General features: G+C 33.6%; 1 protein-coding gene across 6 annotated transcripts in view; it reads right to left on the bottom strand.

The window, feature by feature from the left end:
- The window catches only part of SYCP1 (synaptonemal complex protein 1), a 130,676-nt gene that overhangs the window by 23,341 nt on the left and 80,901 nt on the right, over positions 1–26,434 (bottom strand). For all 6 annotated transcript variants that reach the window (XM_072644426.1, XM_072644427.1, XM_072644430.1 and 3 more), the window contains exons 19-30: positions 26,064–26,181; positions 24,887–24,990; positions 19,258–19,375; positions 16,831–16,901; positions 15,722–15,803; positions 10,637–10,699; positions 8,259–8,321; positions 8,046–8,108; positions 6,833–6,949; positions 3,358–3,468; positions 2,666–2,758; positions 770–844 (exon numbers count right to left, since the gene is read on the bottom strand). In XM_072644426.1, coding sequence (XP_072500527.1) covers positions 770–844; positions 2,666–2,758; positions 3,358–3,468; positions 6,833–6,949; positions 8,046–8,108; positions 8,259–8,321; positions 10,637–10,699; positions 15,722–15,803; positions 16,831–16,901; positions 19,258–19,375; positions 24,887–24,990; positions 26,064–26,181 — 1,078 coding nt within the window. The remainder of the gene's footprint in view (positions 1–769; positions 845–2,665; positions 2,759–3,357; positions 3,469–6,832; positions 6,950–8,045; positions 8,109–8,258; positions 8,322–10,636; positions 10,700–15,721; positions 15,804–16,830; positions 16,902–19,257; positions 19,376–24,886; positions 24,991–26,063; positions 26,182–26,434) is intronic.

Raw genomic sequence — 26,434 nt, 5'->3', positions numbered from 1 at the left:
GTGTACTGGAGCCACAATGCTAATCAGTGTAAACATTTACACCTTAGCCAGAGTTTGATTTATTTATTGCTTTGTTGATTGTCTAGACTTAAGAAAATAATGGAGAAAATGCTAATTAATAACATAGATAAAACTTAAAACTGTGTCTAGCATAATTTTTCCCCTAAAGAGATGGTTGTTAAAACATTTACTAGCACACTGCTATCATAGACCAAAAGATTTTACAACATGTAAGACCTAGTGCAAACTCATTTGATTGACTGAATTTTCTACCATCATGTTAGGTAAACAATCCATTTATGGTTTAATTCATCAAAACTAATATCAGATAATATTATATATGTCATATCTAAAGTCTTGTTTGATTTGGGGAACTTACAAGGAATAAAAGACCTCAGAATAAAGCCACAAGGGTCATCCTCTTCATTGTATAAAGGGAGGAGTTTAGTTTATCTCCATTCTATTACATAATCATTATCCTGGACATTATTTCTGAAACACATTCACAACTAGAAGCATGTAGATGCATATGCATACTCATGTGTACATATGCACATATAACACAATGGATAACTTGTAGTCTCCTTTCATGTGTAATGATCCTGAAGCTAATGTCCTATTTCCTCTGACCCACTGGCCTTGACAATCATGTTATTCTTTATTAGAAGATTAGATAAGAAGAATGAGTAAAAAATAATAATAAGTTACATTAAAATACAAAGATCTTAAGATTAATCTGAGAATTCTCCTTATTATAACATAAACTTACTTTCTCCTCAGTTTCTATTTTAAGCTGAGTCTCAATAGATGAAAGTTTACTTTTGAGGCTAGATACCTCAATTTCCTGAAGAAAATAGAGGGGAAGATAGTTAATACTTCAACACAATGTTAAACAATCTCAATATAAGCAAAATATAAATATATATATATATAATATGTGTATATATATAATATATAATATAAGCAAATAAATTTCCAATTCACGTAGAAACAAGTTCACCTATAAAACATAAACTTTAAATTCTTCTGCATAATTAGGCTGCTAATTAACCATAATTCTGAAATCTTTATAAAGAAATATTTTTTGCAAACATCTATAAGAAAAAAAGCTTGATGCTATTAGTAATAATTCCTCGTGGCTTCTTTGGCACAGAAACCTTCCCATGGCATCATTTGCTTTGCTTCTCTTTTTTCCATTAATCTATGCTATTTACATTTTCTGTTGCTATCCCAATTTTCTTGGTTACCCTCTTTAATCTGCCACCCAACAATTTGCTACTCTCATCCTGATCGTGACCAAATATTTCTACTGTTTCATTTTATTCCACTTATTTATCTTTTCTGATATCTAAACGTCTCAAGTGCTATCTTTCTATCATTCTATTCCAACTATTTTATTTTCTATGTTTTGTCTCTGTTCTCTCTCTCAGGAATTTCTCTAAAGAAAGCAAATAATAAAAGTTTTGATGTTATAATTTGAAAGACTGTTTCTTTATTGTTTTTGTATCTTCCAGTCTATCACAGTAACTAGCACATAGTTACTTCATAAACACTTGTTGACGTACTGATTGACTGAAAACAGATCTCAAGGACTTAATAACTGAGTACTGAGGAAGTAGAGGCAGAATACAAACCATTTTTACTAGGTGTTGGAAGTAAATATAAAGGGAGCAAAAAAAAATGGTAGTGGATAGAGGGGTAGGAAGAAGGAGGGTTGTAGAAAAGAAAATTTGCGGCCATAAAAATAAGAGCCAACAGAGAAAAATAAGCAAATTCTAGAGGAGGCAGAAAGAGATAAGATCTGAGATGAAAGCAAGAGCCTACCAAAAAGTATTGTAGTATGAAGGATCTAATGTAAAAACTATAAGATGATCCATCAGTTAAGGGAAGATGGGGTGTTTACACAGTGAACAAGGTCTACAAAAGCTGCTGGGGGGCAATTTTAGAAGGATCCCATGTGATATGAATGAAAGCAATACTGAGTAGCAGTACAGGCTGGCCTAGTTGAGCTTGTATTTTGTAGAAGACTAAATCAGCATAGGTTCATAACTGCTATTGTAATTTCCTGTCATAGAGTTGATGGGAGAATAGAACTTTAAGAATCTATTTCCATTCCTTAAAAAGTTATATGGGTTTTTTTCTTAGACCCTTTATCATTATGGGGAACTTCCACGGAAGAAACAACTTTTGTCAATTCTGATCTTAAACTGATCTACAATTTAAATTGGTCTGCAGTCTTAGTGAACTGTCTGAGCCCACTATTATGAGGCTAGTAAGTCTCAGAAGCAAGACTAGAATTCCTATCTTCCTGCCTCTGAGGCCATCTGTTTATCCACTATGTCATACTTCATTTCTTGTACCCTGTAGCTTTACCACCTTAAAATAAACCACTTAACTCAGCAGAACTACTAGTCAATTCAATAATGAAAGACTGAAAGAATAAATAAACAAATAAATAAATGAGTAAGTAAATAAATAAATAAATGAAAACAGGCAGCAAAAAAAGATGTTTTATAGGAGTACATGGCTATATGAAGCCGTGTTAGAGAACCATGTAGGCTTAAAAAAAATAATTTAATTAAATAACTTTATAGAATTTTTCTCTTTATAAGCAACTATTGGTATTATTAAACACAATCTTTATCCTATTTGTTATAGAACTCACCAAAGAAGCTTTCTTCAATAACTGCTCTTGCTCTTTGCTCTTATACAGTCCTAATTCTGTATCTCTCTCTTCAACTATTTTATCATATTGATCCTATATAAAACAGAAAAGTCGTATATGTTCTGAAAAAATATCAAAATCTAACACATTTTACTGAGTAAACTATGCAACAAATGAAAGGTAACATTTGTAGAACATGTTTAAAAATCTCATATATATATATGTGTGTGTATAGATATACATATGTCTTTAGATTATATAATTCACTGATTTCCAGTTTTTATAATTTCCATATTGCCAGTCCATGATATAATAAAGAATAAGTCATAGCTAAATCATATTGAAACTGAACAAAAAGGTAAGAACAAATAATTCTCTTATATGTGTAACACAGAACTTCAATAATTAAAAGATGTTATTTAGAATCAGAATAGTATTCATATATTGTTGCATATCAGAGTAATTTCTTAACTATGAATGGGCAAGTTAAATCTAAAGAAAACCTTAATGACTATTACAGAATGGCTGTAATATTTTTAAGTAACTAAATTAAATTACTGCTAAAATATTATATTAAAAAGATAATTGTTGCATGAATATATTTTTCTCTTACAGGCTTTCAAAGTCTTCTTAATGTCACTATTTTAAGAATATCCAAAGAATTTAAAATATAAATAAAAATTTTAAATTACCTTATGTTTTTCCATAAGTGCTACCATTTCTGCAATTTTATGCTGACATCTTACATCAATTTCTTTTTGTAGTTTAACAGCTTCATCTGCTATTGCCTTCGCTTTTTCAACCTATCAATTAAAAATTATAAAAATAAAATATATAAGCAATAGATTAATTTTATTTAGGTTTTTGTATTAATTTATTTTAGTCAATATTAACATAAGATTTTAGTTCCAAATTTTCTTCCCATCCCTCCCCGCTCCCTAACCCAAGATGGCTTGCATTCTGATTACCATTTCCCCTAGTCTGCCCTCCCCTCTATTACCCCAACCCTCTCTCTTCCCCCTCCCCCTCACTTTCTTGTAGGGCAAGATAAACTTCTATATCCCCACTGACTTTTCATCTTATTTTCCAGTTGCATGTAAAAACAATTTTTAACATTCATTTTCAAAATTTTGAGTTCCAAATTCTCTCCCTTCCTCCCTTCCCACCCACTCTCATTGAGAAGGCAAGCAATTCAATATAGGTTATACATGTGTAGCTATGCAAAACACTTACATAATAGTCATGCTAATAGTCAAGACTAACCATATTTCCCTCCATCCTATCCTGCCCCCCCCATTTATTCTATTTTCTCCTTTAACCCTGTGCCTTTTCAAAAGTGTTTGCTTTCAACTACCCTCTCTCCCAATCTGTCCTCCCTTCTATCATTTCCCTCCCCCATCCCTTTTCCTCTACATTCTTGTAGGGTAAGATACCTAATTGAGTGTGTATGTTATTACCTCCATAAGCAAAATCCGATGAGAGTAAGGGTAACTCATTTCTTCTAACCTCCTCCTCTTCTCCTCCACTGTAAAATCTTTTTATTGCCTCTTTTATGTGAGATAATTTACCCCATTCTATTTCTCCCTTTCTCCTCCAATTATATTCTTTTTTCACCCCCTAATTTTATTTTTTAGATAACATCCCTTCATATTCAACTCACCCTGTACCCTCTATCTGTCTATCTTTTATATATTTCTTTTCCCTTTAACTACCCTAATACTGAGAATGGTCTCATGAGTTACAAATATCATCCTTCCATGTAGGAATTTGAACAGTTCAGCTTTAATGATTTCCTTATGCCTTCTCTTTCCTGTTTCCCTTTTCATATTTCTCTTGATTCTTGTATTTGAAAGTCAAATTTTCTATTCAGCTCTGGTCTTTTCATCAAGAATGCTTGAAAGCCCTCCATTTCATTGAATGTCCATTTTTTTTCCCTGAAGTATTATACTCAGTTTTGCTGGGTAGATGATTCTTGGTTTTAATCCCAGCTCCTTTGACCTCTGGAATATCATATTCCAAGCCCTTCAATCCCTTAATGTAGAAGTTGCTATATCTTGTATTATCCTAACTGCATTTCCATAGTACTCAAATTACTTCTTTCAGGCTACTTGCAATATTTTCTCCTTGACCTGGGAACTGTGGAATTTGGCTACAATATTCCTAGAAGTTTTCCTTCTGGAATCTCTTTCAGGAGGTGATCAGTGGGTTCTTTCAATTTCTATTTTACCCTCTGGTTCTAGAATATCAGGGCACTTTTCCTTGCTAATTTCTTGAAAGATGATGTTTAGGCTCTTTCTTTGATCATGGCTTTCAGGTAGTTCAATAATTTTTAAATGATCTCTCCTGGATCTATTTTCCAGATCAGTTGTTTTTCCAATGAGATATTCAATATTCATTCTTCTAGTTCTGCTTTATAATTTCTTGATTTCTCATAGAGTCATTAGTTTCCATCTCCTCCATTCTAATCTTCAAGGAATTATTTTCTTCAGTGAGCTTTTGGACCTCCTTTTGCATTTGGCCAACTCTGCTTTTTAAGGCATTCTTTGCCTCCTTGGCTTTTTGGACCTCTTTTGCCATTTGGGTTAGTCTATTTTTTAGGGTGTTATTTCCTTCAGTATTTTTTTGGGTCTCCCTTAGCAAGCTGTTCACTTGTTTTTCATGATTTTCTTGCATTACTCTCATTTGTCTTCTCAAATTTTCCTCTACTTCTTTTACTTGAATTTCAAAATCCTGAGTTTTTCCAAGGCTTGTAACCAACTCATATTTTTCTTGGAGGCTTTGGATGTAGGAGCTTTGTCTTTTTGTCTTCCTCTGGTTGTATGTTTTGATCTTCTTTGTCACCAAAGTAAGATTCTATAGTATGAGATTTATTTTTATGATGTTTGCTCATCTTCCCAGCCAAATACTTGACTTTTTAACTCTGTCATGGTAGGACTCTGCTTCCAGTGGGTGAGGGGTGGTGTACTGTCTGAAACTTCAGGGGTTCTGTGCAGCTATCTTCAGAGATACTTCTAGGGGTCTGTAAACTTTCAGTTCTTCCAAGGTAGTATGATCACAGGAGAGGTGTTTACTCCTTTCCTAGCCTGTGCTGTGGTCTGTGAGTGACCATAAGCACTCTTCTCTGTCCTGGAACTGCAAGGATTCCCTCTCCATAGCACCACAAATTCCACCATTCCAGTGCTCCTCCTCACCCCAGGACTGCTACCCAGGATTGCAACCCAAATCCAAGCAGGGCAAAGCAAAAGAATCCTGCCTCAGTGCCAGCAAAGAGATCCCTGCAATTGCCCTCTGATCAGCTTCTCAATCCCCACACTATCTGTGGGCCAGGAACTCCCAGGTTAATTTTATTTGAACAAAACAACACAATAATACATATATGTTCTATCATTTACAATACAAATTTAAACTCAAGGCCATCAAGAAGATTAAAAAATTCACTAGCTTTGTCTATTTGCATCTTTATTATGAAGTGCAATTATTTGCTTGACCTAATTTTTAACTTTCATTAGTTATTACCTAAGTAAACAATTATACATTTGATAGTTCCTACTAAACAAGATTCGAAGGTCAACCAATATTTTCTAAATAACATCAAAGTATAGTGTCTATATTAATGCTTCATAAATGAACTATAAATAGTAAATGTTTCATAAATTTACTAATGGTCTATCAGGGTACATAATGGCTTTGATTTACTTAGTAACCATTAAGTATATTATGATTATGCACAATTAAGTTTAAAATTGGACTTATGCTTTATAATGTTTTGAATTTATATTGAGTTTTGAGAAAAGCCACTCTAAGTTATTTTAGTAAACCAACCCACTAATTGAACATTTTTTTAAAAAAAGATTTCATTTGCCTAGGTCAATAGTAGTACTTAGTGAGCATAGTCCTTTGAAAAAGAAGTAAAATAACTTCACTACAACTTAATTCCTACACAAAAATTTGAGCATAAATGTTAGCAGCTATATTTTAAATTACTATAAAACTATCATTTCACAGCCCCAGGGAACTATCTTATATAAAGTTAATACCAAATTATCAATTACTTCTATAATAAGTTTCTCAAATTTATTAAGAACACCAAATCCTTTCCTTTTGAGAATAGGCAGAAATTTCATCATCTTAAGATATAATTTTTTTCACACATTTAGTTTTTCCTACCTCTCCCAAAAGATTTTCTTCTGATATCTTTTTGTTAGCAATTTCTTTTTGGTAGTTATCAGTCATTTCTTCAAAATTTTTGTTAGCATCATCAAGCTCTGACTCTAATTTATTCACCTTAAAACAAGAAAGAAAAATATTTCCATTGATAAGTGCTATATGCCTTCTTAAGTGAAAGTCCACATTTATTTTTTGTTTTTATGAATTTTATTTTAATGCTAATAGATAATTGCCAAGATTTTTTCTTCTTTTAATTTTATGTAGAAACTACTGGAATTTCCTTTCCTCCAAAAACTATATTTTCTCATGTTATTATTCAATATTACACCAAACCCATCTTTTTAAAACTGTGTCTTTATCTGGACATCTGTTTGTTTTCCCCTTTTCTTTAAATGCATCTCTGCAGATGGTACCATAGAATTTAAGCTACTCAATTTCAATCTAATATAATTAAACATTGTATAATTAGAATTAATAACTATTTAGCTTGAAAAGGACAATGTGATTTAATGACAAATGAACATCTAAAAGGTTTTAATTTGCTGTTGTTGACAAATAATAATATTCATTTACATAATGCTTTACTGATGTAAATAATTTTGCATACAATATTTGTTTTGATGCTCATAATACTGACAGATACTTATTTTACAGAGGAAAGTGAACCTCAAAAAAATTAAAGGTTTGCCTTTAACAAAAAATGGCAAAGTTGAACCAGCAAAACAAGCTCTTTTATGTTGTATTTATGTTGTATTCCCACACTTACTCAAATAATGTCAGTAATCTAGATATGCCCTTAATATAATAACTATTGTTTTCTGAAAGAAGTGATACATTATGACTAAAAAGTTTAATGTGACTTAATGCAATTATGATCAAAAGGTTTCCTTAGTTTCAAAATGTAATTCTTTTTGATAGATAGGTAGCAACAATATAAAATGCTGGTCAGATATGTGATTCCATTCATACAATGATCCCCCACTGTGGATATGCTTTGGTGCAGATCAAAAATCCTCTGAAACCAAAAGTCTTATATAGTTGCCTGGAGTATTACTGAGAGAGTAAAGTGACTTGCCCATGGTAAAAAAAAGAAAGGACCTGAATCTAGGTTTCACTGACTCCAAGGTCAGCTATCTATACAGAACAATAAGTGTAAAATGCTCGTTATTTTACAAGATAAAAATTTTAAATTGTAGTATAAAAACTCAAATACCTTTATCTCATAAGTATTCAACTGTTTGTTCTCTGCCATACTTTTCTTTTTTAAGGCTTTATTCTGTAAAATGATTTTAAACATAAAGTTATACTTATTGATATCATTGTTTTACACTGACCTAAGAATCATGGCAAATACAATACTATTACTTTTAACATTACTATTGTAATAACATTTTAGATTTCTAAACTGCTTGTAAATTGAACATACCTCTTGCTGTAGTTCTTCAAAGGATTTGTTTTTATTTTCCATTTGTTTTTTTAAATTGTTAAACTAAAAACAAAAAGACATTTTATAGTTATTTTCTACCATTATTGTAGTGCCAGACAATTACTCTATTTTGGTTTTCCTATACAGTACTTTGCTTTGAAAGTATATCTAATGAATTCTTTCTTAATGAAAGCATATCTTAATGATAACATGAAAAATTAATTTCAAACATCAACTTTACAAGTACAAGATTAGGGATGCATATACATGTATGTGTATGTGCATGTATGCATGCGTGCGTGTGTGTGTGCATGTGTGTATTCTGTAACAGAGAGTTGCTATTCAGCCATTTTGGTTGTGTCCAACTCTTTGTGACCCCATTTAGGGTTTTCCTGGCAAAGAGTGGTTTGCCATTTCCTTTTCCAGCTCATTTTACAGATGAGGAAACTGAGGCGAAGTTAAGTGACTTGCCCAGGGTCACATAGCTAATAAGTATCTAAGGACACATTTGAACTCAGAAAGATGAGTTTTCCTGACTCCACTCTATCTACTGCACCACCTAGCTACCCTATATATAATTATTTTGTGTAGCATGTGTACATATTACATATGTGTGTACATGTGTGTGTGTATATATATGCGCACTAACTACTAAGTATAAGTACCTTAGTGCTACAGTATATACAACACATGTTTTTCATTCATATCCTTTGTCTAATATGAATATTTAGACTGATATCTTTTGAATGACAGTTGAGTTTCTCGAAGGAAGTTTTGTAGTGTTCTGAGTTCTCATACAATCAGTATAACATTTCCTTCAAAAAACATATTTGGAGAATGCCACCACCAATAGGGACTCCTTCTATTTGGATGTTATACAGAACATCATAATGGCAAACACCTTAGGCAAGCATATGTCCCCTTGTTTTACACTTCGTTCACTTTTCTGTTCATTAAGAATCACTAGGTGAACAAAATAATCTCCATAGTCATGTAAGTGAAATATCGTATTTAAGATTTTAACGTTGGTGTAAGAGACATGTTGTTTGAAGATAGATTTCAAGGGTACATTTTGCTTTACCTAGGAATTTTTCTAAAAATATATCAACAAACAGTGTTATCTTATATTTTCTAAAACTCAGCTTCATTTGTAAGTATGAACATATGGACTGCTACAGAAGATTACCTGCAAAAGCCTGCCTGTTCAACTCTCATGTTTTTCCACAAAGCATACCTTCAAGGGGCACCAAGACCATTCACAGATTTTATAGAGATGAAAAAAGAGTATATGGGTCAATACTTGTTGATGTCTTATCACCTTTTTTTTAAATGAGTCACATACATGATACTTTCCATTATGTGGAATCTTCTTCTCTTGAAAATTAATGAATTTTTAAATGATTGATTTGAATGATTTAAATTAATTTAAATGATTGAGATGAATGATTATTTGAAATAATTGAAAAAATTGATTACTTTAAAAATTGGGAAATTGTGGGATTTTTCTTTTTCAGGCTTACTAGTTGAAGGAACTGTGCTAAGCCCAGGGGATAAAAATACAAGGAAATATCACAGTCCTTGACCTCAAAGAGCTAGCATTCAAACAGGGAAGATCATACATAAGGCAGTGCATAAACGTAGAGAGGAGGAGAAGGTATTGTACAGGGCCATGGTGAAAAGACTGCAGGAAGTTTCAAGGAAGCTTGATTCTTCATTAGATATGGCAAAAGGTTCACCTATCAGAACAGAGAGAGTCAGGGGTGGAGTTCAAATTTCTCATGGGGTAGAGATCATCTAAGAGTAGCTATATGACAAAGAGAATGCGTTTGACATTTCTATTCTTTTAAAACCCAATTCTGTGACCAAGGGATTCTGAACAGGCTGTATGAGTTGTCCTGTGCCAGCATTTTTTTTTAATGTAATAATTCCCACAATTGTATTGTTGCTTATAGCTCAGTCTTTCAAGGAATAAAAACTGGGATGGATTTTCTTTTAACACAGAACACTCAAGAAGAAGAGACAGTACTCTAGGTCTTAGTCCCTTCATTTCAGCAAAAAAATATCTGGAATCATGGGGGACATAGGCTCTCTGCCTCTATTTGTCATTTAGTTCAGCCTGGGAGGCCAATGGAAGAAACGAACTGCCTTCTTTTGCCAGAGAACATTGTCCCTCCTGTCCTACACTGGCAAATTAGAAATACTGTCTTTTGTCTCATGCAATACTGAAATGCTAAAATTAATTACCCTTCAAAATAGTACTTTTATTTTCAATTATCTTTCACAAATATTCAGTGGAATAATTAGAAATTCTTGGAAAGGTTTAAAACCTTAAAATGATACTAGACTGTACTCTCCAAAATGTATAATTTTAAGCATACCTTGTTTTCTAATATTTTTAGTTGCTTATCTTTTTTCAAAATTTCACTTTCAATGCTTCTGGCCTGAAAAAAAAATTAAAGTGTTATTTAAAAGGTGAGCATGCACATTTTAGTAAAAGATTTTTTTTTCCTATTTGTAGCCTCTGCCTTAGAGTTTATATACTCAGTTCAATATTCAACTTTATTTCATCAACTTTCCCATTTTATTTCTGTATCCTTTAAAAAAAAAAACCTTCCCTCCAGTGTTTTCATGTCCTTGAGTAAATTATCTTTCTTTTAATTTTACATTTATTATTTTAAATCAGCCAGAAAAATTAAACTTTTATGATACTGTGTGAAAGAATAATCACTTTCTTATTGTTAGGAGAATCCATCTCTTATTATTACTACATGCTTAAAGTATTGTTTTCATGTTGTAAAACTGTAATAATAAGATTCTAGAAACACAGTCTTCTGAGAAGACCTCTAAGGAATAGAGAGCTTCTCTTCATCAAAGACAATGTAGATAAAATAAGGGAAGTTACAATATGACTAATGTGAAAATATGTTTAATAAGAATGTATATGTAGAGCCTATACCAGATTGCACGACTTCTTGGGGAGGGGATGGGGAGGAAGGCAGAGAAAATTTAAAATTTACGCAAGTGATTGTTGAAAACTAAAAATAAACAAATGAAGGAAAGTAAGGGGAGCTGATTGTGGTCATCTGAGACCAGAAATCAATCATTAGCTTCAAAACCTGTCAGTCAATTAAGTTTAAAAATAAACATGGGCCTAGAGGCTACTTAATAAAAAAAACCAACAGACTATGGGAGCTTGGAAATAGGAAGAGAGAGTCATCCCTTAGAGACAAGCATCAAAACACTGACAGATTTTAAGGAATGGTGATACCAACAATCATGGCATGTTGCACTAGGTCAGATTAGCTGTCAACCTAGGGGAAAAGGTAAAGAAGAAATAATCATAATAACCTGCTAGTTAATAAACACATTTCAGGTATACTAAACAGCATAGAGGGAATCAGATCAAAGTTATCCAAAGCTTTCAAAGCCCAAGACCACTAAAACTGCCAGAGAAGATGAAGAGGATGATTTCAAGGTTAGTTAAGGGCAACTTGAAATCCAGAAAAAAAAAGACTCCATAAGGGCAAGAATATATCTTCCTCCAACAGATACCCCACATCACAAAATAAAACAAGATCTAGATGAAACTGAAAATCCTAGTAACTTTGACAACTCAACTGTAATAATTACTAACAACTAACATGTCTATACCACTTTAAGATTTACAAATCATTTTATAAATAATATCTCCAATATATTCCAGTTCTGCAAAATAGGTGCTATTATATTCACCCTATTGCAAATCAGAAACTAAGATTGAAAACTTAAATGACTTATTCAAGGTCACAGAAATAAGTTGCCTCAGGCTAGAAGTAGTATCCAGATCAAATAAAATTAAGCCAGTTAACTCCAGAGACAAGAACAAAAAGAATGGGTCACTGAAAAAGGAAATCCAATACAAATCAAGGCCTAGTTCCCTTTATATTTCACATGAAGACTGGGACTACTTATTTAAATTTTTGAAATCTCTTGCAGTTTTCTCTTTCTGTTTATTTTAAACCCCTATACATTATCTGTAGATTTTAGTTGCAATTTAGAAGCCAAAAGAAGTATTTTCTTATTTCAGAGCACAAGTAACTTGGGCAAAAGAAACCATGGACAGAAGGGATAATAGTAGTAATTCTAAAGGTAAAAAGCTCGCAGTTCTGGACTCCAAAGTGGAAGGAATTAGGGTAAAGGAAGCTAGCCAAAGACCAGGAAGTATTTGCAGTATTTTAATACTGATCAGAAATCCTGTAAAGCATTACAAAACTGAAAAAAACACAACCTAAAAAACTTAGGTTTTACATAGGACAAGGAAATGGATCTGGAAGATAGGACAAGAAGTTCAAACCTTATATTAATCAGAGTTCCAGAAGGTAGAGGAGAAAAAAGGTAGACACTGAATTCCAGGAAATAATTAAGGAGAATTTTCTGGACCACAGAATGGGAAAAATATTAACTGAATATGTCCAAGGATTATAGCTGCTAAATTTCAGAATTATGAAGACCAGGGGAAAAAAGCAAGAAAAAGGAAAAAAGTAAATATGTGAAAAAAATTGTGCGGATTGAATACTGTTGTATCCCATTTGCTTTGGAGTCAGAGAACCTGGGCTCAAATTCTGACTGGCATTTACTATCTGTGTAACCTTGGGCAAGTCACATAGCATCAATGGATCTCAGTTTTGTTTTGTTTTTTTCATATGTAAAATGAAAGGTTTGGATGAGATGGCCTTGAAGGTCATTTCCTCATCCAAATCTATGAGTCCATGCCCTTTGATCATAAAGATCTCTGATCTCTTTGATTTAAATGTTCCCTTTAGTACGGTTAATAACAACTCATACATGCCTGCCCATCCTGGGCAACTCTTATCCATGTCTTCCCATAAATCTAACACAAGAGGTATACTCAATTTTCTGGGGAGCCTTCCTCACTTTCTCTTAACATCTCCAAGAGACCAGTGAAGTATACTGTCTATCCAATGGTTATCATCTTCTATTTTCAATCATACATTTCTTTGATAAGAGCCTTTACTTTAACAGTTCTTCTTCATAGTTCCTTATTTATTATGTGTTACAACCTACTGATAACTACCATGTGCCTCTCCATTGACCTCTAAGTGATATTCAATTTTAATTCTTTGGAGACTTAGCATACAACAACATGGATAGAATATATGTATTTTTAAAAAACAGGCCTTAATCAGGTAGAACTTTGAAGACATTATAGAAACTTTACAATTTTCCATAGACAATTCAGTCTACCCTTTCCCTATTTAATTCTGGGTTGTTCATTTATATATGGTATCTATATATATATGTGAGTGTGCACCATTACTACTATGAATGATTACGTGTGTGTGTGTGTGTGTGTGTGTGTATAAAATAGATAAGCTCTTTCTAAAAAGTGTCTACATGTCAGTCTAGAGTCTAGAGTGGGGAACCTATAGACTAAATCATTCTGAGGCATCTCCAGACACAGAAATAATCCTGCATTTTATTTTATAATTTCAACAAGGTGCCAGTAGTCATATTGGTATTCTACAGCAAGAGATCCTTTCCAAAACAAAGGCTCACTACACTGTAATATCAAGTTGAGTAGAGAAACTCCACTGAGGATCTACTACATTGGAGGCCTTCATCTGGTTCCTATATTTTGTGGTTACCAGTGTAATACTTAGGTTATTGACTAGGAATAGCTTTCTCTTGTTGCATTAGTGACCTACTTCCTATGTAAAGAATGCTTTATTATATTGTCTGGAAAAATTATTATACTGTCTAAATCCAAATTTAAATGATTAGAGTTTGCCTGTACCCAGAATGTTGCCTAATGTCAGTAACTCACAAGGAATGAGGGAAATGGCTATAAGGTATTTTGGGTTCCCTTCATGCCCTGAATCCACTCAAAGCATTCTTTTTTTGGGATCCCCACAACAAGGACTTGTTTTGGGTTCGCTAAAGGTGATTCATATGTGACTTGTACAGAAATCTTTGTCAAAATCCTATATAAGGTAAACCTTCCTTGTAAGGGGCGCTGACCGCCACACCATCTGGGACACCACACTGACGGACATCAGGTAAACTGAGTCCGGTGCAGGGAAGGGTGAACAAGATGGCGCTGGAAGGGATGGCCCCACCCTGGTTTGTGTTTGTTACTATAGTTCCAGCTTGTGTTCATTACTATAGTTTCAGGTTTGTTTGTGTGTGTTACCATGGTTCACTGGGCTGGCTGGCAGAGACTATATAATCAGAGTGCTTGCTTGAATAAATTGGAGTTGTTTCATGACCCGCTCTCCCACCTCATTCTTTTACTCGCAAGCTCCACAGGAGGACGAGCAGCCTGCTGGTCAGGCATAAGACTTGTTCCTCTCGGTAAGCTATGCTGTCACCACAGCACTTCCTGAAACTGGGAGAGGGAGCTACCCTTGATTTCTGGCTCACTCTCTCTCTACCAAATGACCTAATAAATTTCTTCCTAAAACTATTTCAGATTTTGGGGTTTATTCTTGCAAACGATTCTTCTTTTCCAATTTTGATATCTTTTATACAATTTCTTATGCATAAGCCATCGGTGGTAATATGCAACTTGTTTGCTCCCAACATATTTCTCTTCATTGTCTTTGGGTCACCCACAATTTTGAATCTTCCAAGTTTGTACTGTTCCATGATTTGTGGATATGTAGAGTTTGACTCTAATATTCCAATCAAAGTGTAATAAGAGCAATGTAGGTATTCCCTGCAATGATGCAGACTATAATCCATCCCTGCTTGCCTGACTTGTACTACTCTCATCTATTATATAGATATATTACATGTACATATAATATTTCATATATATTATATAGACTATATAACTGCTGAGTTTTAATTATGAAATTCGGTGATTTTATCATACAGGGAGCTACCTGAACACAAGAGTCAAAACAATATGGATATATAAAAAAGAAGAAAGAAGGATCCTCAACAGGAGAAACGGATTCAAAAAGATAAGAGAGATTCAAAACCTCAGCTACAGAAGATAAAAGAGAAGAGATAGAAATGACCAGTCTCACTTGAACCTGAAAAGGGAACCACAGGCTACCTCATCTATGCAATCCTAAAGGTGAAAATAATCACCACAGCAGATAAGCACATGTGCCCAGGAATAACTTTTTGCTGTATCCAAAGAAAAAATGTGACATTCTAGAGGGGAAAGTAGCTTGATTCTCTTGGAAAGTACAGGAGAAGTTTACTGTCAAAGAGCTCAGATTAAAGTCTTTTGTTAGTTAGGCTGAACAAAACCTGTCCTCTGACTCATAACTTTTTAGTGAGAATGTTTGCAAGGGAACTAAGAGTCCATGAAACAAATTCTAATGTTCTTAATGGAAACTGCCTGGAGATATAAGCCACAGATATTATTACGGAAAAGTGCCCTTAAAATGAGCTCAGTCTGTCATGTCATGGGCTAGGCATCAATTAACACAACTACTACAAATATAACATACATTTTCTTCATTCTCGTTCAATTTACTTTCAACTTCTTCACTTTTTTGCTTTAACTGCTCTTTCACAGCATTTAGTTCATTCCTGTAGAAAAGAAAAAAGAAGGTAAAATTACAACTAGAAGGTTTTTTTTTTAATTTTACTATGTTAATAGGCTCTTTCACTAGTTTGTTTTTGTTTTCTTTGGTTTTGCCTGAAAATCAGGCTTTATAGACAAGTTTACTTACATTTTAAATGAGATTAATTTTTTCTTTTTCTAAATCTCCAATTGAAAATTTTCTCTAGAAAAAAACATTTTTCCAGGAAAAAGTAGATGAGCATCATTTTCTTTTGTTATTTTCATTTATAATCAATTATTTTAAAAACATGATTACAAGTTCATGATTTCATAGGACTGAATTAGGATTAGTTACGAATGACTTTCAATAAAGTATTACCTCTTGAGAATAAAAAAAATGCTATCAACAGAAAAATGTACCTTCAAAACTATTGTTTCAAAATAATGATGGGTTGTAGTAAGCCTCTATACTTTCCTTTGTACTACAACTCTCTCACCTAGTCGTCTTTATGGTCAAATAATTAATTAGCCACTGTTTTTTCCTGCTTAAATAGATTTTTTTTCTTATGGCCAATGGTCATTCACTGACAGGAATGGTAAATGGGTGATTTGTCCTTTATACAAAGATAACTGGTCAAAATGGGGATTAAACTTGTTCTTTGCTTTTCTACTTAGAATAATTCAAATTATGTTTCCCACTTCTTTCATATAACAATGTTGGACTAAATAAGTAATTTTGATATAAATATTTTTATGAACTAGAAATGTCCAAATTTTAAATTGTACAAAACATGAATATTCATTTGATTAAATGACAGCACTATTGACAGCTACACGTTTAATCCCCTTATTGGCCAGTTATCTTTGTATAGGTGAAGAAAGAATCAACATCAATGAAAGAATGATTTTTTTAAAGTGTTGAAGTATATTTCATATAAAATTAGGATGAACTAACTGTAATATACTAACAGAAAAAATATTAACTTGTTAGATTAAAAGGTAATAATAATATAATGGGCCCAAAATATTTAATTAATCACTCATTTTCCTTGCCTTAACAGATTTTTTGTTTCTTCTAGATTTTCAATTTGCTTCATCATCTTCTCTTCTTGCTTTTTGCTATCCTAGACAAATAAATAACTGATGTTATCCAAACTAATTATTTCACATATATTTAACTACAAAAGTTTTTAAAACTAACATTAAAATCATTCTTACTTGGTACAAAACTCACCAAATTCAAGGTCTATCAACTTCCCTTTTTAACTTCTCCTTGTTTCCTCCACAAGCCTGCTAACTCCTGCTATTAAAATCCTATCCACTTGTTAAAATCTTGTCCAACCCTCAAGGCCCAGTTCAAATGCTAACCCATATCAATTTGCCTGGAAAGTAGAATAGGAAAAAAAGTAACACAAGACTAGAAAGGTTGGATAGTGCTAAACTTTAAAAAATCCTTAATATCCAAGAACGGAATCTAAACTTTTATTTCATAGACCCACTAAAAATTTTGAACAGAGGCAGAGAATGACCTAAGTTGTGTATTAGAAAGATGATTGCCATAGTGGTATGAAGGATAGTTTGAAGGAGAAAGGAACTAGAAGCAGGAAGAAGCAGGGAGGCAGTTAGAATAGTCACAGCAGTTGGTAATGAGGGATTAAACTAGAATTGTTATAGTAGAAATAGTTCTAGAAATGAAATCAGCATGATTTGATAATTAAATACTAATTCAATAAGCATTTATCAAGTGCCTGATATGTGTCAGACATTGTGCTAGGCACCAGGGATATAAATATGTAATCTACTCTGGAGTATCAAAAACAGTCCCTGCCCCCAAGGAGTTTACTTCTTTTTGACGAGAAACAACATGTACACTGGTAAGTAAATACAAAAGAATATTTAAAATTATTTCTATGGGAAAGGGCACTAACAACTGCAGATAAAAAGGATAGGCAGGCCTCATGTAGGAGATGACCCTTGAGCTGAGACGTGAAGGAAGCTTGAGATTTTATAAGATAAAAGTGAAGAGAGAAAGCACTACACACACGATGGGCATCTCATGCAATGGCACAGAAATAGGAAGTAAAATGTCACACACTACAAATACTAGTAAATAGTAGTAAAAAGAATGATTTTAATGTTACAAATGTCACAAACTTCAAATAGGCCAGGATGTCTAGACCTTACAGTATATAACAGAAAGTAATGTGCATTAAGTATAAAAACATAGGCTACAGCCAGATTGTAAAGGGCTTTAAATGTCCTTCAAATATATTCTTTGTGGTACCAATATGAGAGATAAAGATGAGGAAAAAGTCAAAGATAAACTTAAGGTTATGAACAGGGGAAACAAGAATGAGTAGTGATGCCAAAGAAAGATGTAGTGAAGTTAGAAGAAGGAAAAGTTCTAAGGGAAAAAAATCAACTTGGATTTGGACGTATTGATTTTGAAATGCTTTAGGCAGATCCTGTAGGCATTTGGAAATGTGAATCTGGTAAACAAAATAGAGGTCAGGACCAGAGTTATAGACCTGGGAGTATCTGACAGAAGTAGAAGTTGAAAACATGTGATTGAATGAGACTGTCAAAGAAAAAAAGAGGACTAGAAACATACCATTGAGAAAGGGCCAGTGATAAATAAAGATGAATAGAGAGAAAAACAGAAAGAGTATTGGGAAAGACTTCATGATGAAAATTAGACACACTTTACACTCTTCCATATACTCCATAATTTGATGAGATAATCTCTTTCTTCTTCTATGTACCTCTTTAGATTTTCACTGGCTTGGTCGCCCAACCTTGGAATGATCTACCACCTCATCTTTGCCTCCTGACTTACCTGGCTTTCTTCAAGTCCCAGCTAAAACCTGACTTTCTACAGGAAGCCTTTCCCAATCACTCTTAAATTTAATATTTTCTCTTTGCTGATTATTTTCAATTTAACCTATTTATCACTTATTTCTACATAGCTGTTTACATGGCATCTTTCCCATAACACTGTGAGCTCCTTCAGAAAAGGGATTGTCTTTTACCTTCTTTTGCATCCCTAGTGTTTAGTGCCTGTCACATAGTAGGTGGTTAATAAATATTGACTGACCTTTACAATTAGATAAGAGACATAGCAGGGCAAAGACAGAGTAATGAACTAGACTCAGCAAGTATTTGGCTTAAGCCTTGCCTCTAACACTTATTAGTTATGCAATTCTGGGCACCTCAGGAAACTCTCTGAGACTTTTTATTAAGTTATACATGGGTTTAGATCTGTTTCAGGATTTCTCATGCTAATGAAACCACAGATCCTTGCTATATTGATGTAATATTAAATTTACATTGTATCTGTAGATTTCACCAAAATTTTTTGCCCATTATCACTGCCAGTCCACACAGAATCAAAGAATTTTAGAGTTAGAGGAGGTCTTAGAGATAATCTACTAAAACTTCATCCCTCAGATGAGAAAAAGTTTCTTGTATTGATCAACTTACATTAATATCTTCTTGCAGTTTTTTAGATGCTAGGGCTGTAGTCATTCTTTCTTGGGCCATCTGTTTGTTTTCTAGTTCAAGATTGTTGAAATCTGCAGTTAATTTAATACTTTTTAGCCTATTAAAACATAAAATGAATTACATGTTATTTATTATGTGCTTTTATTTTTCTCTTTCTTCTATCCTTCTTCACCCAACTTAAAAAAGGAAACAAAACAAGCTTTTTCTCCCATGTAATTTTGCCCTCAGAAGCCTATATTACGTTTAATTTTTTCTCAATTACATGTATTTATGTTCATTGTTAAAAATTTTGACTTCCAAGATGTCTCCTTCCATCTTCCCCTCGACAAGGCAACCAATTTGATATTTGTAGAATAATCATGTGCACTTATGCAAAACATTTCGATAATAGTCATGTTGCAAAAGAAAACACAAACCAAAAAATTAATGATAGAGAGAGCTAATAATGATGTTTCAATCTGCACTCAGACTCCATCAGTTCTTTCCCTGAAGGTGGACAGTAATGTTCACCATAAGTCCTTCAGTACTGTCTTAGATCATTGCATTGCTGAGAATAGCTAGGTCATTCATAGTTGATCATCATACAGTGCTGCTGTTACTATGCACAATGTTCTCATGGTTGTGTTCATTTAACTCTGTATCAGTTCATATAAGTTTTTTCAGGTTTTTCTGAATGCATCCTCTTAACAATTTCTTATAGCACAATAGTAATCTATCACAATCATATACCACAATTTGTTTAGCCATTCCCCAGTTGATGGGCATCTTTTCAATTTCCAGTTCTTTGCCACTACAAAAAGAGCTGCCATAAATATTTTTGGACAGATGGATCCTTTTCCTTTTTCTTTGGTTTCTGTGGTATAGACTTAGTAGGGTATTGCTGGGTCAAAGGGTATACACAGTTCTATACTCCATTGGGCATAGTTCTAAATTGTCTCCAGAATGGCTGGATCATTTCACAACTTCACCAACAGTACATTGGTGTCCCTATTTTTCCACAAGCCCTCCAACATTTGTCATTTTCCTTCTCTGACATATTAGCCAATTTGTGAAGTGGTACCTCAGAGTTGATTTAATTTCCATTTCTCTAATCAAGTGATTTAGAGAATTTTTTTTTACATAACTATAGCTAGCTTTGATTTCTTCTTCTGAAAACTACCATATCCTTTGACCATTTATCAATTGGGGAATTAGTCTTGTTCTTTTAAGTATAACCCAGTTCTCCATATATTTGAGAAACTTTTATCAGAGAAGTACCGTAAAAAAAAATTTCCCCAGTTTCCTGTTTTTCCTTCTCATCTTGACTGCACTGATTTTGTTTGTGCAAAAACTTTTTCATTTCATAAAACCAAAATTATCCATTTCACATGTTGTAAGGTTCTCTGTTTCTTATTTGGTTACAAATTCTTCCCTTATCCATAAATCTGACAGTTAAAATAGTCCATATTCCCATAATTTGCTTATGATATTACTTTTTATGTCTAAGCCATGTAGCTATTTTGATCTCATCTTGATATATAGGGTGAGATCTTGGTCTGTATCTAGTTTCTGCCATACTGATTTCTGTTTTCCATAGCAATTTTGGTCAAATACTGATTTGTCTCAAAATCTTGGATCATTGGGTTTGTCCAACACTAAATTACTACGTTCATTTACTCCTGTGTATCGTTTACCTAACCTATTCCATTGATACACCATTCTACTTTTTAGCTAGTATCAGATTGTTTTGATGATTACCCTTCCATAACATAGTTTGAGATCTGGTACTGCTGGGTTCCTCCCTTCACTATTTTTTATTGATTCTTTTGATATTCTTGACCTTTTGCAGCCCCAGATGGATTGTTATTATTTCTTCTAGCTTTTCAAAATTTTTTTGGTGTATTTTTATTGGTATGGCACTGAAAAAGTAAATTAACTTAGGGAGAACTGTCGTTTTTATCATATTGAGTAAGCCTGCCCTTGAGCAATTAATATTTCTCCATTTCTTTAGACTGGACTTTATTTGTGTGAAAAGTGTTTTGTAATTATGTTCACATACTTCCTGGGTTTGTCTTAGCAGGTAGACTCCCAAGTATTTTATATTGTCTGCAGTTATTTTAAATGGAATTTCTCTGTCTAATCTCTTCCTGTTGGACTTCTTTGAAGTAGAAATTCAGTAGAAATGCAAATAAATTGTGTGAGTTTATTTTGTACCCTTCAACTTTGTTCAAGTTGTTAATTGCTTCAACTAGTTTTTTAGTTGATTTTCTAGAGTTCTCTAAGTATACTATCATCTGCAAAGAGTGACAGTTTTGTTTTCTCATTGCCCAATCCAATCCCTTCAATTTCTTTTTCTTGACTTATTGATATAGCTAGCATTTCTAGAACAATATTGAATAATGGTGATAATGGGCATCCCTGCTTCACTCCTGATCTTATTGGAAATAGATTATTTTAACAGACCTGAACTTATAAAGGCTTGAAAAGAGCAACAGAAGAGTTATGAGCTACTTTTAATTAAAACTGCTTCAAATTTTTTGTTCACTATTCTCAAGCCACTAACTCTATCTACTGCCCCTCATTTTTAGTAGACAATTTTGCCTGCTACTTGATAGAAAAAAGTACAGTTCATCCAAAGACATGACATCCTCAATTCGTCCTACACCTTTCTAAACCTATGTCCTCATTTTCAATAATCATAAATATTTATTTAACACTAAGCTTTTGCAGAATAATTTATATATATTATAGTATTTGAGCTTTACAAAAGCTTTTTGATGTAAGTTTTTAGGTATTATTATCCCCAATTACAAAAAACATAAACTGGGGTTCAGAGATGCTAAGTAATTTGCCCATCATCATATAGCTAGAAAGTGTTAGAGGAACTGAACCCACATCTATTTGATTCTGATTCTAGCATTCTAACTGCTACACTATTCAGCACTTCTTTCCTGCCAGGCATAACCACTCCAACTATGCCTGTGCTCCTATCCCATCTCACCTCTTCTTTGCCCTTGCTCTATCAGTTATCCTCTCTCTCTCATCTATCCTCAATTTTTCCTCTAACTAGCTCCTGCCCTTTGACCTTATGCACATGTTCAGGTCTCCCCATCCTAAAAGAAAAGAAGCCCCTTTCTTTGACCCTATAAACTCCCCAGGTTATCATCTTATCTGTCTCATCCCTTTCCTTATTAAGCATCTAGAACGAACAGTTTACATTCAGTGTAAGTTTTATGCAACGCTGAAAACTCGGTTTTTCAGGTTGAATGTGGCTACTTGGGGATAATCAGTTATGTACCTCCCAGTCTAATCCTTAATCTAGTATGTTCTGTTTTTCCAGATAATAAAAAGAAACATATATTTGATAAGAAAACAATCTAATTAAGATGTAAAAGAAATGAAAACAGTAAGAAAGTAATAAAGTCGTTCTCTGAAGCCATACACAATGAGTACACTCTCCTACATTTTCCCAAAATCAAAACTTCCCCTGGAAAACTTATGGGGCATAGAGAAGCCAGGATGGATTCACCTGCGCCCCTGATGAAGCAAGGTTGGAACCCAGAGAAGTAGCTTGGCTTAACTCTGGGGTCATAAGGATTTCCTTGGATGCTTCACCATCCCTATTAATTTCCATGGCTCTGACATATTCATTCATTCATTCATTCCTTCATTCATTCATTCATTCATTCCTTCTCTGTCTTTATCTTTGGCTGTCTCTCTCTTCTCTCTCTCTCTCTCTCTCTCTCTCTCTCTCTCTCTCTCTCTCTCTCTCTCTCCCTCCCTCCCTCCCTCTCCCTCTCTCCTTTTATCTTTAAATCCAATCTCTGTTTACAACTTCTCTTAAATGCTCTGCACTTCCACAAATGTTTGAACCACTTGCCTCTCCTCTCATTTCTCTATGAAGTATTTCTTTTCTTCCCTTTCCAAGTCTTGTACAAGAAGACTCAAATAAAATTTAAAAATGAATGAAGGAAAATGAAAATAGCATTCTGATAGGATCAGTTCTTTCTCTGGAGGTGGACAGTATGCTTCATCATTAGTTCTTCAGGATTGTCTTGGATCATTGTATTGCTGAGGATAGCTCAGTCATTCACAGTTCTTTGCACAATATTGCTGTAACTGTGTACAATATTCTCCTGGTTCTGTTTACCGCACTTTGCAATCCGTTCACACAACTCTTTCCGGGTTTTTCTGAACTCATCCTGCTTGTCATTTCTTATAGCACAATAATATTCCATCACAATCATATACCACAGTTTGTTTTACCATTCCCCAATTGATGGATATCCCTTTGACTTCCTATTCTTAGCCACCACCACCAAAAAAAAAAAAAAGCTTCTATAAATACAATTGTACTTTAAAACAAGAGTTTTCTACCTCTCTGGATGTCTCCCTGGATATACATGTCATAGCCTCTTCAATGGAGATGAGAGTAACATTACCAGCCCTCTACTCACACCTGCTTCCTCCATATCAGTTCTTTCTTTCATGTCCCATTTTATGAGATAATTGCTCCTTCTTACCTTTTCCTATCTAATTTTGTTTTTTAGAATCACCCTGTTATACACAACGCACCTTCAACCTTTCCTTAACACTATTCCTTTTCAAACATTTTCTGTTATAAACAAACTGGATTACACACCATTCCCTTTTCTGTGCTCTGGAATGTATTCTCTCCCCCTTCTCAGTACCAACAATCTTATGCTAAAATTTTTCCCTTTCTTTAAGTCAAATGCTGACTTCTCCATGAAGCTCTTCATTATTCCTCTAACCTGAAGAAATATCTTCTCCCTCAGATTGCACATTTACATGGACCTCTCCTTTGTTATTATTTTCTAATTTGTATTGTAGGTATTTGTGTGCATATATTCCCTCCTAGTTTGTAAACTTTATAGAACAAAGGACTAGGTTAGATTTCTTCTTTATATTCCTGTCACTTAGCACAGTGTTCTACACATATTAGGTGCTTAATACATAGCTTTTCTTTTCTAAATGGAACTGAATTAAAAACCTTGTTGTTGAAAAGTAAATAGAAAAATTATTAACTGCCATTGACATCTCTTCAATTGCTCTTACATCAAGGTTGTGAAGTTCCATCTAAAAAGTCTATTAGTGTGAGGAGAAGCATCTGGTTTATGTGTGGTAGATTAGATGTGAATTAAGGGCACCTATCTCCTACACTTGTAGGAAGTATTTTTAAAGAACACTGCCCCTGTAACAAAAGGCAACAGTTGTGGGTAACATGAGTAATACTCCATTATTTAATTGAGAAGAAAAACATAGCTCAGTATTCATCTAATTATATATTCATGCAAGTTTAACAAGGTTACAGTTTATGAGAGATATCAGAGAAGAGTGGAAATATGGCCTTGGAGTCAGGAAGACCTTCCTTCAAGGCATGCCTCTGATTCATTCTGGCTAAGTGACCCTAGGCTAGTCACTTACCCTCTCAGTGCCTCAGACAGTTATCTAAGATGATAAATTGCAACACAGATGCTCATCTGCATTCACATCATTTCTTCAACTCAAATTCCTAACAAACAAAATCACAGGTCCAATCTCTCCAAAATGGTTTAAAGTAAAACTTTAGGAGGATACATGTGGTTTACCAATAAATGCAAAAACATACCTCTCCTGTTCAAGCTCAGTTTTAAGTTCTGCAACCTGTTGTAAGTAATTTTGTTCATTTGCAGTAGCTTCATTAAATTTTGTTTCCAAATCATGTATTTCTTTCTGAAAAAGAAAAAAACATACAAGCACATGGGATATGGCTTAAATTTTTTTATTATTCAAAATTGATTACAAAAGTAACAGTATAATACAATCTCTTCTGATTACTACTGTTACTTCAGTTCTTCAAAGATCTATGATGTCTTCAGGGTAGGTATTTCCCTGGAATGATGCACATCACAACCCCACTAGGCCTCAGTAGATGGGCATTATGAGTTGTGACAGAAAAATTAAATCAACTTCTAACCAACTTGATAATGAGCTTCTCTAAAAATTATTTGGGATCCATTTGAGGAAGTGGCCATGATAGCCATGCTCACTTCTCTCCTCACTCTCTGGACTTGTACTCCTCCTCTTCCCACATCTTAACCCCAGATTTTCAGCTCCCTTTATGTGCTATCTCTCTCTATTAATTCCCTCAGGGTAGGAACTACCTTTCTTTATGTTTTCTTCTGTATTACCAGCACGTAGCACTGTGCCTGATATATAACAGGAATTTAATAAAATGCTTTATCTATTCATTTAGGCTGATTATTTTCAGTTTACCCTGTTTGTCACTTATTTGTATATAACTGTTTGCATGGTGTCTTACACATTATACTGTGAGCTCCTTGAGAAAAGGGATCATCTTTTACCTTCTTTAGCATACCTACTTTGTCAGATAGTTTGCGTTTAATAAATGTTGACTGACTTTTACAATTAAATAAGACACATAGGAGGGCAAAGAGAGAGTAATGAACTATACCCAGCAAGTATTCGACTTAAGCCTTGCCTCTAACACTTATTAGCTGTGCAATTCTGGCCACTTCAGGAAACTCTCTAAGATGTTTTATTAAGTTATACATGTGTTTAGTTGTATTTCAGGGTTTCTCATGCTAATAAAACCATAGATCCTTGATATATTGATGTAAAACTAAATTTATGGTTTATCTGTAGATTTCAACAAGATTTTTTGCCCATTATCACTGCCAGTCCACACAGAATCAAAGAATTTTAGAGTTAGGAGAGGTCTTAGAGATAATTTACTAAATTCCATCTTTCAGATGAGAAAAAGTTACTTGTATTGATCAACTTACATTAGTATCTTCTTGCAGTTTTTTGGATTCCAGAGCTGTGGTCATTCTTTCTTGTGCCATCTGTTTGTTTAGTAGTTCAAGTTTGTTGACATTTGCAGTTAATTTAATACTTTTTACCCTATTAAAACATAAAATGAATTAAATTTATTATGTACTTTTATTTTCTCTTTCTTCCTCCCTTCTTCACCCAGTTTAAAAAAGGAAAAAAAAGCAAACCTTTCTCCCATGGAATTTTATACTCAGTAGCATATTTTACATTTAATTTTTTTCTCAATTACACATATTTATGTTCATTTTTAAAAATTTTGACTTCTAAATTCTCTCCTTCCCTCTGCCCTTGACAAGGCAACCAATTTGATATTTACAGAATA

Source organism: Notamacropus eugenii, chromosome 2 (assembly GCF_028372415.1).
Source record: "Notamacropus eugenii isolate mMacEug1 chromosome 2, mMacEug1.pri_v2, whole genome shotgun sequence".
Lineage (NCBI taxonomy): Eukaryota > Metazoa > Chordata > Mammalia > Diprotodontia > Macropodidae > Notamacropus > Notamacropus eugenii.
Note: the sequence above shows the minus strand (reverse complement) of the source record. Positions and strands in the feature narration are given on the sequence as shown.